Source organism: Poecilia latipinna, unplaced genomic scaffold (genome assembly GCF_001443285.1).
Source record: "Poecilia latipinna isolate Pla-1442-1.1 unplaced genomic scaffold, P_latipinna-1.0 Scaffold2550, whole genome shotgun sequence".
Lineage (NCBI taxonomy): Eukaryota > Metazoa > Chordata > Actinopteri > Cyprinodontiformes > Poeciliidae > Poecilia > Poecilia latipinna.
Genome location: NW_015115166.1, coordinates 39,848 through 55,591, shown reverse-complemented (window position 1 = coordinate 55,591; position 15,744 = coordinate 39,848). Strand labels below are relative to the sequence as shown.

The following is a 15,744-nucleotide window of genomic DNA, read 5'->3' as shown; positions in this document are numbered from 1 at the left end:
GAGCTGGAGCTCGATCAGATCACTAACGTCGCACATCCCCAGGCCTAGCTTATGGCGTCATCGCAGGGAGAAATACAGACAGCTGCTTCAATATTACAAAGCAAAAACATTAGGTTTTGTCAGAGGACGTCAGCTGTATATGTGAGCACTCCGGTTTTGGGTTGAGAATGAATGCAGTCAGGCTGCTGTTATTTCATGAAGGATCGTAGCTGCCGCCGAGTTATTTCTAAACCCTAAAATTATACCTTATCTGCTCTCGGCAGGATTTGCTCTTTTTTGTGCGAATGACAAGTGAAAGGAGCAAACAAATGTTTTCTCGGCAGTCACCGCCAGATTCTCTTGCCGTGTCGGCTGTGGTTCGTCATCTGCCGGTGGCCGCCAGAAACCGAACCACGGGTTCCGGGAATAATAGCGTTTCACTTTGGGAGCATGTTAATCTCCATCCATTTTTAGGTGCAGCACCAAACAGAAGAACTACAACCTGGTATATTTTATCATTTTGAGAATTTTATAGTCAGGTGTTTTCCGAAGACTGGGTTTCATCAAGGGGCATAAAAGTAAGGAGGGATGCATTGCATGCCACATTTGTCAAACGTTCACATATTCAAATTTTTGAAAACTATGTAATTTTGTCATGATGTGCAGTGGTTGAAGGTGAGGGAGATGCCGGTAAACCCAGGTAGTAATGATGAAATGATGTTTTTAATAAAGAATCAGGAACAAACTCAGAATGACAGGCAAAACTGGAAACAGACAGATGATCAATGAACAAATGATGGACGAGGACCGGACCAGGAACAAAGACACCAGGTGGGTATAAATACACAGAGGGTAATCAGGGAAACTAGACACACCTGGGATCAATCGAGACAACACAGAGACTCACGGGGGAAAATGGGACTAGACAGAAAGAAACTAAAACTCAAAACACAGAACCTACACATTTATTCTTTTATTTAACAGTTATGCACCGCTTTGTGTTGGTCTTTCACATCCCATTCCCGATAAAATAATTCAGTTTGCAGTTGCAACGTGTCGATGAGGAAGAAGCGGTAAAAAGTTTTATTAATGTTATTATGGTTTTGAATTTAACCTTTATTTTACCAGGTAGGTTGATTGAGAACAAACTGTCAATATCCTTTACCCCCAGTGCAAAGGAAACCGCAAGGAAATTTTCAGCAATGCTTTGCAAAAAGAGCAACTTAACCAGGTTACGTTAAACCCATGATACAATATGCAGACGTTCAGTCTGCAATGATGAAGATTCACCCACGTTGGCAAGCCAAATGCTTGTAGTGGCCTCCCATGTCTTGACAGCCTAACTTGTTTTCTGACTCATCGTTTTTTGATTGTACAACACCAACGTGTTCAATACTTACTTGAGTGATTCTATAATTGGAGATACATTTGGCACTTCAAGAAATGACAAAAAATAAATAATTTCTTAAAATGTTTCATAGGTAGTCTATTGAAAAGGCATTAAACTTAAAAAAAATATCTGTAATTGCCAAACATTAGTTACATATTTTATCATTTTTTCTCAGAAAAAACGTATGTTTTGCGGTATGTTATGTCAACTCTGTTACGGACAATATAGACAGTGAGTGAAAAAAACAATAAATTCTAGCAGACTAAAATATTTTTATTCCATTACACCAAAACTTTTCCTACTACCCAAATACTTTAAATTGAGATGTTTTACTTAAAAATACATTTTAAAAAATCAAAACATACTCAACTTTTCACAGAGTTATTTGCATAGTTTTTCATTAAAACTCATTGAAAACCATCATTCTTTTAGAAATAAATTTGGTCAGTAACACTAAATCACAGCAGAAGTCAACCAACAATGTATATGTTGCTCTAGACAACAGTTTTTCTTGTTTTTTATGAAAGTATGTCATAAACATGTCAACTCTGTTACCTAACAGAGTTGGTGTTAGTAACGGAATTGACAGAACCATAATAATTTAGAACTGAAAACTCTGTTACCATCAACTCTGTTACCCTATTTGGTAACAGAGTTGATGGTAACAGAATTGACCATTTCAAACATTTTTGTTAAAAACTCCACTTATGAGTAGAAATGCTGAAAATACATGACACCGATATGATAATGGTTTAAAAACCATTAAATAAACTTGTCTCTGATCAAAAATCTGTGGTATTTTTCTCATGATACTTTGGTAACAAGATTGACGGTGAAAACAATAACCCCTGGTGATTGTGATTTTTAGACTAAAATATTTCCCAGAGAATGGCACATAGACCTCTGTGTGTTTGGGGTCTTTTCAGTAAAAGTAAATGACTTAATTTTATGCAGTTTATATAGCCGTAGAAGGCAATTTCACAGATTTACAGGGACAAAACCATATGGTAACAGAGTTGACAAAAAATTCTCGGACACATATTTCTTCAAAAATAAGGGTATTTTGAGTTAATTTAATGTGATGTTGTTATTAAATTGACCATTTAGGCAGTTTAAAAAAAGATAGAAAAAACAAATTCACCAAAGAAAAATAATAAAACATAGGTTTTTGCATCATTTTTCAGGTTAATAAAAAAGACAGTACCCAACTCGGACAACAAGTAGTCTTAGTTTTTCAGGTATATAAAACAATTTTAAATGTATTTACTTAAATGTTTTTACTTGTTAAATATTATGATCTATTAAAATGAGTAATAAATTACTAAAACATTTAAAAAATTGAAATCTTTTAATATACCAGACCAAAAATAATGACTCTGGACATCAAATGTATCTGCAGTTATAGAATCACTCACTTTACCTGCTTTCTAATAGCTACAGTCAGACCTCAGATCTCCCCCCGTTCAGGTGAAAGACTCTCTTGAAGCACAGCACCAGTTCAGCTCTGAGGTTGTTGTTCGCTTTATTCAAGTCTCACAATCATTTGCTCGTTCACAGTGCTGTCAGCTGACCTCTTACATCATCGCCTCGTGATTAGAACTGAAATACAAGCTGTCACAAACTGCTAACATCACACAAAACCTATTAATGTCATTAGACATGTTCAAGGAGACTTTTGTCTTCTGCTGAGGAAAACAGTTTTGATAACTGATAAAAGACGACGTCGCTGACTGACGACGGAGCAGACCAGACCGCTAGACTCTGACGAGCCCCAACAATCTCATTCGTCCTCTCGTCATCGTCACGTTGATGGGTAGAAAAAGGACGTCTGCCATTTAGATGTAAAGACTTGTCACAGTAAGCTTGTGAAGAAACCAGCAGCCCACTCCAGTCCTTGCATTCCTGAGATGACACTGCCTCAAATCGGCAGCGCCAAGTGTCACAAGGGTCTGACTTAACATTAAAAACTCGCATCCTGTTTTCATTTCCGTGAGTCTCCGCAATCCCTTCGCCGCCGTGTTATTATCCGGCTCTCACAGAGCCACACATATAGTCTGCAAATCACTTCTGAGAGGATGAAAGATCAACCCTTTCCACTTAAAATGGAACAAAGTTTCAGTAACAGTGACAAGCACTTTCAGGACACTGGGAGTGCTTTTTGTCTTTCTTTTTTTTTTTTTTTTACTCCAATAATGGAAAAAAAACAAAATTTGCTCCACTCAGCCACCATGACTACAATGTGTAGCACATGATGCTGACTAATGCCGTAGTCCTCCCACTCAGAGCGGCTCACTGGCAGCTCTGATTGTGTCCAGGTTCGCCTCCCTTCCTGAGCCGTGACATACCGACTGCTTCTTTTTTCTTTTTTCTGCTATTTTTCTTCAAAAGCAAGTTTTTCGGAGGCCTATGTGGGGCTTTCGACTTTCACGCTTGTGACCGTAGCGGTGAAACAGCGCTGGAAAAGCCGCTCCGGGTCCGACGGCTCGTTGTCAGAGTCCACTTTCCTGTTCATCATGTGTTTTCTGAACCCCTGCGGACCGGAACCACCGGCTGCTCTCCCTTGGCTGGGTCCCTCGTTGGGGTCTCCGGCTGGGAAACACAACGACGAAACAAAAATAATCACCAAACTATAAAAAAAAGAGGGTTGTTCTTTACACCAAATGCTGGGTAATGGACTGGAAAAGTGAGCCAAAAATATTAGTTGGGTCAAAATTCATGAAAAAGTGGACGGCCTGAAGGAACAAACTATTTATTTTGCATCAAAGATGTTCACAAGTCACCTTTTCTAAGTCAAGTCTCGAGTCTTGCAGGACCAAAACTAAGTCTGAAGTTTTTTGTCCCAAGTCAGAATCAAGTCTCAAGTGTGTAACGATTAAAAAAAACATTTATTTATCAAACTGACAACATCTGCTGCAGCTCTAACCCTGCATCCCTGTAGGTCAGGTTTGTAAAACTGTTAAAAGTTACCACATGAAAATTAGATTCCTGTTTTATTTCCTGACAGTTATCCATTAATTTGTTAGCATTTAATTCACTACACAAAAAACTGGATGATTTAGAGTATTTGGAAAATTGATCAAACATAATATTTACCCTTTCAGAACTATTAACAGACGTTCTTATAAAGATCCGGCTATGTGTGCACAAAGCCTAAGTCAAGTCTGAAGTCTCAAGTCTTTAGGTCAAAGGTTAAGTCCGGTCCTGAAGTCTTATTTATTCAATTTGTGTGCAACTCGAATTGCCATCCTTGTTTTGTAGACTGTTATATTTATCTGCTTTGTAAATGTCTACAGCTGTGCAGTGAAAAGATTTAATATTGATCTGGCACTTTCCATGTTTTAAATCAATCAGATCACTTCTACTGTGTATTTGATTCTTTTTGAGAAGCGGTTTCCCGCTGTAGATGGAGAACGAGGTTAGCGATGGAAAGGCATGGAGTTCAAGCACAATAAAGAAACATGATTGATCATAAAACAAGGTGGCTAAATTACTGGGTATTTCTTAAACCTAATAATACCTGATCTGATCTCGGTAGGTCTGGTAATAGTATTTAGAAAACAGAGCTTCGTTTGTGGTCGGTGGGAACACAATAACAAACATGGAGTAAAGATTTTTCTCCCCACACGGACTTTCAGTTGACAAAATGAAAATCCTCCACTGATTGCAGGAATAATTTAGTTTTGCTTTGATGTATCTAATGAAGGTGTAAGTTAAACTTCTTCTGATTAAAGGTGCAGATTTCCAGGGACATGTCAGTAGGTTTGTGATCAGCGAAACAGACAAAAATGAATAAATTTAGCTAAACGTCAAACCAGTTACTTCAAAAGAAAAAAAAACAAAACACCTCACTACATGCATAAACCCACTTTGCTACACCTGTTGCCTTCTTATCCAAAGATGTTATTTTACTAAGGCATCCCAGTAGATTGACAGAGCTCTCAGCTTTTACTGTCTCAACGTTGTATAGTAACAAAGACGCTTCTCAGCTGAATCTCTTCTGAAACTGTAAGCATTTAATATCTGTTATTTCTACCATATGGATATGTAGCGATCATAAATAATCTTGTTTGGGTTGTTTTAAATCACTAATTTTGACAAAACAGGGTTCAGTCTGATTAGCGGCTAGGCTAGCCTTCCACTGCCTTGAGAGTTTTCACTTTTCTCACTTTATCTCTTTAGATATTAATGATATTGATATCACATGTTATCCAGTTAATGCCAATGGGTTGTGTCAATGACTGTAGTTCACACGACAAACCAGCTTATTCACTTAAGGTACCATTAGCTTATAGCCAAGGATGTAGCGAATGAAAGCTAGTACTAGCTAGGTTCTGTTAAAGGTTTATACTAGAACACACAAGTTGAGTCTTGTTATGTATCTGTTACTATCTTCAAATTACTTATGGTTTTCCCTTAAGTCATTTTTTATACTTTTTGGTTAATCTTAAAAAATACTGGGGCTGCAAATTAGGGGAAAAGTCCAAGAACAAGAACCCATCGGAAAACAACAACAAACAAACCAGACTGTTAGCAACAACAGGAGGAGATGGTATGAAGAGATACTTATGCTGAGGAGTTTGAGTGCAAAGAGGCAACATAAAAATGTACAAAACAAAAAAAATGTACAGAACCAAAAGCAGGGGGAATCTTAAAATTAAAGACTGAACTAAAAATGAAAATCCAAGCATGACTAAAGATTAAATACAAAAACAAAGTCCCAAAAATCATGAAACTTTGGGTGTAGCCTGGTAAAGAGCAGGCCCCTGATCTGTGCTGTGCTTCATACAGAGGGCCTGGACACGATTATAACACTATAAAATAAGAAAAGATTGCTTGGAGGCATAGACTCCTTTGAAGTTTGAAGTGATGGGTTCTGATTTGATCCAATCGCTAATGTTTGGTATGCAATATGCCAGCTCTTTCGTAAAGACAGGTCCATGTGAAGCTTACTGGAAATGTCCTGTAAACAACCATCCCCAACTGCCAAGACAGACTACATCTTTTACCAGCAATAAAATGTCTTAAACATTCCTCTTGCTCCGACTTTATTTGTTCCATATTTGGAACGCGGACTGAACGTTCACTTCCTCCACTTCCATTGCTAAACTACAACCGTCGACAGAAAGTTGACCTCGTCGTTCACGACTCCTCCTCCTGTTTGCTGATTGGCCAGGATGGAATGCATCCTGGGAAAGCTAGCTCAACGGTACATTCAGGTTACACAGTCACTTCTTAAATGTGACATTGTTTTAAGTATTGTGTCTGATGAAATAAACATTAAATGCACGCATATGAACAGTTAACATCTCACCTGCAGTGAATACCACCAACATATTTATTTAGCACAATTCCATAGCAGCCGGTCCGGGCAAAAGCTAACAGCTAGTCACGATTAAAACGCACTGTTAATACCATAAAGAACTTCTGTTTAAAAACACGTCGCAGCAGTTAAATGAAAAGAAGAGAGATATAAACTGAATGTGAGATATTTAGAGTGGACCTCATCTATTCTGTGGAACGTGACTCCACATTTGATTGATCAGTAGATAGATACTACATTAGAAATAAGTCAAACTTTACCTTACATGCATAAAAAAGTTGTTTTCATGTTTACTCATTTATTTCCCTTCGACACTGATTGAATGTTCTCCCAAAAGCAGAAATAAAGAAAACTGTACATGTTGGTTTGTGCTGTAGCTCAGATGGTTTTCACTCTGCATGTAAATGCATTTCAAAGGAGCAGTTTATTGCACAATCAAGTAACTATGACACCTTCAGATGTTACAAAAATGCTGTACATCAAATATAACTTAAAAGAAAATTTACTCTCTCATTTAACGTCTTGAAATTGGGTCTCTGAATCTTTAAGAAACTCCTGCTCTTTCTGAAACTCCGCCTTCAGTAAGTCCTTACAACATGGCTCCTCTATTAACCCTTTAACAAAGTTTTCACCAGCGTTGCACTGAGAAGTAGCTCACATAACGACATCAGCAGATCTGCAGTTCCACCAGGTGTTTGCTAATTGCTGCTGGCTAGTCTGAAGGAGCCCGGTGGAGGAGTGCTGAGTTGGAAACTCAGATACTTCAGCTTCAAGGAGGAGCTTCATCCTTGAAGGCGGTGCTAGGTCCACCCAGGTGGTTGCCATGGGAGATTAAAGGAAAGAATCAAGGGAACACTACAAGTATGTTTTGGACAAGGGAATAACATTATAAAATGACGTAAAGATGAAAAAGGTCAACTAAAGTAAGCATTTACAAATGTTCACAGAGGGATTCTCAAGTATTTATGGATGTAAACTTTTTGCAGGTGGCTGTGGTTCCTAATCTGCACCAATACTGGGGGTTCACGTTGCTGCTTGTAATATCTTAAAATAAACTAAATGCAAAAATATGAAACTCAGGGCTTGATTTGCCCATATCTCATCCACCTTAGATGGGTTTGTTTTCAACCCAGCAGTTTATAGAGAGTGTGGCATTGATTTTGAAAAATGGAAATGCTGCCAACTGTCATGAAGCTATCATTCCTTACTCATCATTTTGTTGCTTAGACAGCAGCGGCAACACGACATTTCTACATGCTATTCTGGGAGGTAATGTCAACAGGGTTATGAACAAATCAGGGTGAGATCAGGGTTAGAAAACAACATTGTAAGTATGTTATAGAGTTAGAGGAGTGAGAAACAGAGAGCTGAAGTGAAAGCCTAAAGAGTTTGGACTTAACTTCCATCAAGTGTTGAAAAGTCGAAAAGGATTTTTTGGGGGGTTTTGCATTTTGTCTTGTTTGCCTGCAGCTAGTTTTTTTTTTTTTTTTTTCCCCAGAAACATGGAAATTCCAATCATGTAACTTGTTGAAATCAAAATCAAGGCCAAACTCAGAAATGACACACTCCAGCAGCACATTTTTTAACACTGAGCATAATGTAAAAGTAGATGTCTGAATCAAGGGATCTGTATGCAGCGCATAGAAATATCACTGCTGGTGATGTGTCATAGCTCACCGGCAGTGCAGGTGGTTCAGTTCCATTACAAAACAGCCTCTCACCTGGCACAGAAACACACACATGCACACACACACACTCAAATGGTAGAAATCCATCCTAATTTAAGGCTTTCAGGAACCACATAAAAAAAAAATAAAAAAAAAGAAGCACAAAATGAAGAGTCTGACACACACCCATCCTGACCTGGTGCTCTGAGGGGCAGGCCGTTATCTAGGCGATTGGGTTTGGTGGCTATGAAAAGGTAGCAGAGGACGCAGACGGTGATGAGGAAGGCGAGGAGCACCACGGCCGCGATTGAAAGACCTACAAGAGCACCGATACTGAGAGGAGACAAGGCGGTCGATTAGGAAACAGAGCTGGTAAGCTAGAAAAAAAAGAAAAAAAAAAGAAAAGAAAAAACATTAAAAGGTGTGAAAACAGGGATGGTGGGAAGAATAATTAACATTTAAACATGTGCAAACACTTGTTTCAGACCAAAGCTACTGTACACTTTGAGATAAATCAGAATGTTTTCATTCTGTTAGTGGTGGAAAACAAACATACTTGAGGGAAAAAACAAAACAAAAAAAATAAATCAGAGGGTCACGCAGTAATCAGGTTATTCTGCAGATAATAAGCAATGGGGGGGATGGTAGAAGAAAAGCCTTTTGAAGGTTTTATGATCACATTCATCTATAGACTAGAAAATGAAAAAAAAATGCAAACAACTTTAGCCTCTTTACATCATTTAATGGCTGTTATAAACACACTAACTAGCTGACAAACTCAGTTAAGTCTTTCAGAGTCATTAAGAGAATGTTGGTCTTAAACACAGGAAAAGTATGCTCACCTTAGCCACCACATGTATCCATACTCGTAGGGGAAAAAGCTGTTGGGATCATCGCAGCAATACTTCACATCATTAAAGCCACAACAGTAGACGGCGAAGGCAGCGCTGCCAGGTTTGGGGCAGGAGAAAGCCTCCACAAACACGCCGTCGGTGTTGTAGTAACTGCTGCATTCAGCGCTCATGCTGCAGCGAAGAGGGGTGAAAAAAAAGGGCGAGGAATACAGACAGACAGCACTTCTGATGTGAGGATTAGAGCGCGGAGACAGATTCCTGCGCGAGCGGGGGGCTGAGAGATGGCCGTTGGGCACGGGGGGAAGAGGAGTGTGACTGCATCAACAGAGGGAGCGAAGTTGAAGGCGCTGAGGCAGAGAGAGAGAGGAAGAGAGGGAGGTAGAAAACTTTGAATTGGAAGAAAAGTATGGATCTCTCTCTCTCCTTACCATCTTTCTGACACACTCATCAGCATCTTTTTTTCTATCTTTCTTTCTTGAAATGCTGTGAGAATGTGATTATTTTTTCATAAGCTGTATATCCAATTAGGGTGAAGCGGCACTGTTGTGTTTGCCGGTGTCAAGTCACTGTCAGACATGCGTCTGGAATGTCTTAACACAACGGACTATGTTGTCTAAGAAGGAGTTCACGAGTGGGGTAAGCTCCATGGAGAATAATGCCGTTTTGTCTGTGAGAGGCTAGAACTGAGAGCAGTTCTCTGACACGTCACTGAACTGTGCTCGATATGGGAGTAAACTTTACTTTCAGTGAAGCTTCATGGAGCATCGTCTGTATTTCCAGAAGTATCCGTTTCCCCTTCCCGTAAGTGAATTGGGATGTTCCAATGCCTTCCATGGCGACAGGTGTATAAAATCCAGCGCCTTGGCATGTGGACTGTTTCTACAAANCCATCAACTCTGTTACCCTATTTGGTAACAGAGTTGATGGTAAAAGAATTGACCATTTCAAACATTTTTGTTAAAAGCTCCACTTGTGAGTAGAAATGCTGAAAATACATGACACCAATGAGATAATGGTTTAAAAACCATTAAATAAACTTGTCTCTGATCAAAAATCTGTGTTTTTTTTCTCATTATACTTTGGTAACAAGATTGACGTTGAAAAAAATAACCCCTGGTGATTGTGATTTTTAGACTAAAATATTTCCCAGAGAATGGCACAAAGACCTCTGTGTGTTTGGGGTCTTATCAGTAAAAGTAAGTGACCTAATTTTATGCAGTTTATATAGCCGTAGAAGGCAATTTCACAGACTTACAGAGACAAAACCATATGGTAACAGAGTTAGCAGAAAATTCTCGGACACATTTTTTCAAAAATAAGGGTATTTTGAGTTAATTTAATGTGATGTTATTAAATTGACCATTTAGGCAGTTTAAAAAAAGAAAAAACAAATTTACAAAAGAAAAATAATAAAACATAGGTTTTTGCATCACTTTTCATGTTAATAAAAAACACAGTACCCAACTTGGACAACAAGAAGTCTTGGTTTTTCAGCTATATAAAACAATTTTAAATGTATTTACTTAAATGTTTTTACTTGTTAAATATTATGATCCATTAAAATGAGTAATAAATTACTAAAACATTTAAAAATTGAAATTATATATATATATATATATATATATATATATATATATATATATATATGTGGGAAACCCACTCAGTTCCCATAACAGAATATGTGCAGCTGTTCCTAAAGACGACATTCATGACCAAATGATCACCGTCTGGATACCGGTGGGTAAGTTACAAGTGAAACAGACGCCAGAGCTCTTCACTTCAAAGCTACTTAAACTCTGGCTGCGTTTAAGCTCACAGCAAGCTAAACCAGATGAAAACGAGTTTAAGCCTCGCGCGCCCGAGAAGCTAACTATACGAACTGAGCAACTTCACTAAATGTTTTTATCCCATTTTCAGAACTAGGTCAACCATCTCTAGGTCTCTTACCTGTCCGCGAGCATCTCCTGTAAGAAGACAGGACGAAGGAGCAGAAGCGTTAGCTGTGCTAAATACTTAGCAACGCGTTGTGCATCGGAACGGTGTCCGGCCAACCTCTTTAATCGTTCTTATTAGTTCCGCTGAAGACTAGCTATAAAAAAAGAAAAAAAAAATAACCGCGATGGATCAAATAACGTCAATTGAATGTAGAAATAAACTTTGCAGATTTTTTTTCATAATTACTTTTAAAAATACTTTCATCTACAGGGCTGACATATCAAACTGCAGTGATATGTTAATAAAAAACAACCAACATTGCAAATACAGCAAATCTATTAATTAAATTTGCAGTGTTTTCTGTTGTATTTTGAGTTTTTCAAAAAGAATTCAAATAAAAGTGTTTATTAAAAATAAAATGCAGCAAAACATAAATGGTCTTCCACTTATCTAATTTAATACTTTCAACCTAAGATATTCTTTGATGCAATTTATTAGATTTTTATTATGTGATATTTTAAATGTAAAATATGTGGTATCTCATTTAAGGGTGTTGCTGTTAAATCAACTTGGTTCATTCCATTCTTTTTTTTTAAATATGTAATATTTAAAACAAATGGGAAAATAAATTTGTTCAATTTTTGTTGACTATTCCAGGCTAAATGACTAAATCATATTTGTGGTCATTTAGGGGTAGGATCTAAACATTTTCAAAGCTACTTCTATCATGTGTATGCATAACAGAGCCAAACATCTCCATAGTTAAATGAAAGACAGCTCAATTATTATTTAATATAGAACCAAACCAGTTTGTAAATTCTTTGTAGTTTTATGCCAACTGAGCTGTTTAATACAACTGTATTAATAGTCTTCATATTTTATCCAGTTACACGTCAGATAAGCTGCATAAAGTGAATTTGACCTGTTTTGAAAAAAATCAAAGTTAAAACCACTGAGAAGAGCTTCATAATTTCACCAATCTTTATTTTAAAACATGTTCAGAATTTTAGATGCATTTTTCTCTTTTCTATATCCAAGTTCAAAATTATGACACTGACTGTATCTTGCAACTGAAAATATTCACAACACAAATAAAACTGTCTTATAGTTGCACTGATTTTATTCAACATTTTTATAATCTGATTTTTTTTTTTTTTTTACCAGCTAGGACACAAAAAAAAAACAAGGAATTATCTAAAAAGATCTCTGCGTATGTCTGTGTGTTTCTATGCTACACATCGGACCAGGAAGTCATTTAGTGATGTTGTTTGCATTCATGCTCTTCCCACTCCCACTAAGCACTATGTATGGGGTTTTCTGAGATTTCTGCTTCTCCTGAAGCAAAGCCACCGTCCCAAGAGGAGTATCGCTGCTGCTCATCTTCTTCAGCAGCGCCTCTTCCTCCAGCTTTTTCATCCTCTTCTCTGTCTTCATCTTTCCAGAACCCTTCCCGTGGAATCGGTGCGACAGCTGTCTGAAAGCTTCCTTCGGCGTAAGCTTCCGCCCGGACTCATCCACGTACTCGATCTTGACATCGGGCTTATAGCTGTCCTTCTCCTTGAATTCCTGCGTGAAGCCTCTGTACTCTTCTCTGCGGCTGTACTTGTCATCGAAGCCCATCTTGTCCTCGATGCAGTAGTTGTCATTGGGCAGGGCCCCCTTCGGTGCCTTGACGCGGGCCACCTTTTGCATCTGGGTGTCCAGCAGGCCTTTGTTGGTGCACAGCTTCAATGCAGCTGCGAGGCCGGAGTTAACGATGGGCTCCTCGTCCAGAATAGTGGCAGAGGCCGTGGAGAAATCCGCCTGTTGCTGCTCTTCGTCCAGGTTAACGGTGCTCCATCCGACGTTCTCGTCAATTTCAGAATCTGAACCTCCGCCGTCTTCTTTTTCTTCTTCGTGCTCAAAGTCCATGATGTCCTCCTGGTCCTCCCGGTTTCCAGACAGTCCATACGTTGGAATGTCCCCCAGAGTTCTGCAGAACTCTGAGGTGGCGTTGAAGACGATGTTGTTCTTCTTCTCGGGATCATGGTCGTCGTCGCCTTTAGCCAGGACTTTGATCTGCGCCGCCACCTTCTCCCCAGAGTCTTTGAGAAGCTGCTTCTGCCTCAGCTTCCTCTGCTTCTCCAGCTGCTTCTGGAGCTCCTGCTCCGCCTCGTCCTCCTCAATCACGGCCGGCTCAGGAGGAACGTAATCATCTTCGTCACTAATATCCATCTCTGCCGTCCTGATGTCATCGGACATTTGGGGCAGTTCGTGCGGCCAGCTGCCACCATCTTTACCTTTCTCTTCGCTCTCCTGTTGTTGCTCCTCCTCCGCCTGTCTGCGGCCTCTGCCTCGCGCCCTTGAGCCGAAGTCAGAGGTGCGGGTGTCGTCCAGAAGTCCGTCTGCGATCGTCACCTTTTCTTTCTTCCTGATCTTTTTGACTTTGCGCTTCGTCTTCTTGAAGCCGACCATCTCCTGAGGCGTGTAGTACTCTGAGGCGATGGTGAGAGCAGGCATCACCAGGGACTGAGCCTGATTCCGCAGCGTTTCTTTCATCGCCTGAAGCTCGCGCTCTCGCTCCCCATCCGCGAAGCCCCAGCTGCCCAACCGGAAGCTCTTTTTCTTCTCACCCTCGATTTCTTCGTCGTACTTTGAGAGCACAGTGTGCGGCTTGAAGGTGACCATATCGTCCACGCTCTCCTCTTCCTCGTAGGGCTTATAGTCGGGCTTCTTCTTCTTCAGCTCCACGTTCTTTTCAGTTTTCTCCTTGTCCACCAGCCCCACGTTTACCAGCACATCTTCCTCCTCTTCCAGCACACCTTTGTCCTGCAGGGTCAGGACAACAGTCTGGCCCTCGGTGAAGGAGTCCACCTTGTGCTGCACTTTGAGACCCTTCAGATCTTGTGATGAATAAGAGTCCCGCTTGCTTTGGACAAACTCCTCCTCCACCAGGCTGCTGACTCCAAACTCTTCGTCCATCTCTTCCAGGAGCTTGGCTCTCTTCTCTGCCATCTCCTTCTCTTTGGCCAGCGTCCTGCTTCTCTCCACCCAACCGGCCGTGTCGTCCAGCCAGTCATCGTCGCCGATTGATTTGACTTTACCCAGTTTTTGATTGAGCAGGCGCTTTTCTTTCATGGCGGCGAGCTTCTCTCGCATCTCCTTCTGCTGTCGGATCAGAACGGGGTTGATAGTCTCCGCCACCATCGGCGCCTCCTTGGTCCCCAGCTCCTTCTTGCCCTCGTTCAGCTCCAGGGGCTTCAGGCCCAGCTTAGCGCGCAGTTTGTTTGTTTCCTCGATGCTCAGGGAGGCATCTCCGCTGGTGCTCTGGGGCTGGATCTCTGCGCCGCTCTCTTCATAACCAGGGTCCACCTTCTCCCTCTTTACTCGGGGCTCTCCGCCGCCTCTTTCGGCCTTGCTGTGGCTCTCCCGCCTGCTCTTTTCTCTGGATCTGGAGCGCTTTCGTCTGTCTTTATCACGGTCTGACACCTCTCTTTCTCTCTCCTTGTGGCGATGTTTCTTATGTTCGCGACGACGATCCTCTGCGTCCTTGTCGCGGCTCTTTTCCTTGTGTTTTTTAGAAGAGCCCATCGCTTCCTGTGCTGGTTACAATTATAAGGTCCAAACGAGTGAGTCCGCAAAAGCTGAATCGCTTACAGAGTCTTATTTAGAAGGGTTAGCGAGGAAAATGCTGCTAGCGTTCACTCTTAAGCTAGCTAACGTTAGCTTCAGAGGCTAAATGAACCACGATGACAACTCACTAATTTCGAAGAAACTTGGATCTTGTTTTCGAGCTCTGATATCCACAAAGCGCAAGTTAAGATGTTTGAGCTTTAATAATTTGTGTTTTTCAGTCCAGTTTTACAATCCACAACCTTTCACGACGCTAAAGTTGAAACGAATGTCGAACGACAACCTTTTTCTTCTTTTGCAGTTATCAGGCGGCTCGTAGAGCATTATAAGGTGAGCTAGCGCCACCTAACTGGATTGGATTCCCAACAGGAGATGAACTCGAAAATATTTTCTTTCACGCGTCTTCGTTAAAAAACTTATGAAGAAATGCCATGTACATTACACAGTCTTTAAAAGTCAGTACATATGTATTTTATTCTAAACAAGTGCACTCAATTAGAACAGCCTTAATAACAAATAAATGTGTGCGTGAATGAACATGACTGACTTCATATAAAGCGCTTTTGAGTATACCAATAAAGCACTATTTAAGTCTGATGTAATTTCATTATTATTATTATTATTATTATTATTATTATTATTATTATTATTATTATTATAAGCAGTAGCATAAAAATAGTTGCGGTCTAATTTATTTTGAAGAGCCAACTCTACTTCTTGAGAAAAAACGAGTAAAGACTAAACAATGTTTATTCAGTGGTCTCACAATAAGTGTATTAATAGTTTGTTCTTCACATCACTGATAAACATATGAAGCTCATGGTCTAATGCTAAATGTAACATGTAAAACCAAACATGTAAAACCAAATAAAGATAAAATAACTTCAGTTCTATTCAGACAAGTAAGTAAATTCAAAACATGTTTTCTTTTGCAATATAATTTGAAACAAAAGACAAATGCATCATAGTGTCACAACAAACTAAATA

General features: G+C 39.8%; 3 protein-coding genes across 6 annotated transcripts in view; all 3 read right to left on the bottom strand.

Annotated features, from left to right (window-relative positions):
- The window catches only part of LOC106938287 (oxysterol-binding protein 1-like), a 28,083-nt gene extending 16,818 nt beyond the window's left edge, over positions 1–11,265 (bottom strand). For all 3 annotated transcript variants that reach the window (XM_015020226.1, XM_015020227.1, XM_015020229.1), the window contains exon 1: positions 11,158–11,265. The gene's annotated coding sequence lies outside the window, so the exon portion shown is untranslated. The remainder of the gene's footprint in view (positions 1–11,157) is intronic.
- LOC106938288 (membrane protein FAM159A-like) lies at positions 2,873–10,100 on the bottom strand. Of its 2 annotated transcripts, none has more exons than XM_015020230.1 (3): positions 9,199–10,096; positions 8,553–8,689; positions 2,873–3,958 (listed from the first exon to the last, which is right to left on the bottom strand). In XM_015020230.1, exons 1-3 carry the CDS (start codon positions 9,378–9,380, stop codon positions 3,774–3,776), a joined length of 504 nt encoding a protein of 167 aa, XP_014875716.1. In that variant the 5' UTR covers positions 9,381–10,096; the 3' UTR covers positions 2,873–3,773. The 2 variants fall into 2 exon arrangements, with proteins under 2 accessions (XP_014875716.1, XP_014875717.1); XM_015020231.1 differs by having other exon boundaries at positions 3,773–3,958; positions 8,543–8,689; positions 9,199–10,100.
- Positions 11,266–12,108: 843 nt separating the features above from the next.
- sart1 (spliceosome associated factor 1, recruiter of U4/U6.U5 tri-snRNP) lies at positions 12,109–15,073 on the bottom strand. Its single transcript, XM_015020232.1, has one exon. The coding sequence runs from the start codon at positions 14,713–14,715 to the stop codon at positions 12,397–12,399; it is 2,319 nt and encodes a 772-aa protein (XP_014875718.1). The 5' UTR covers positions 14,716–15,073; the 3' UTR covers positions 12,109–12,396.
- Positions 15,074–15,744: the final 671 nt, after the last annotated feature.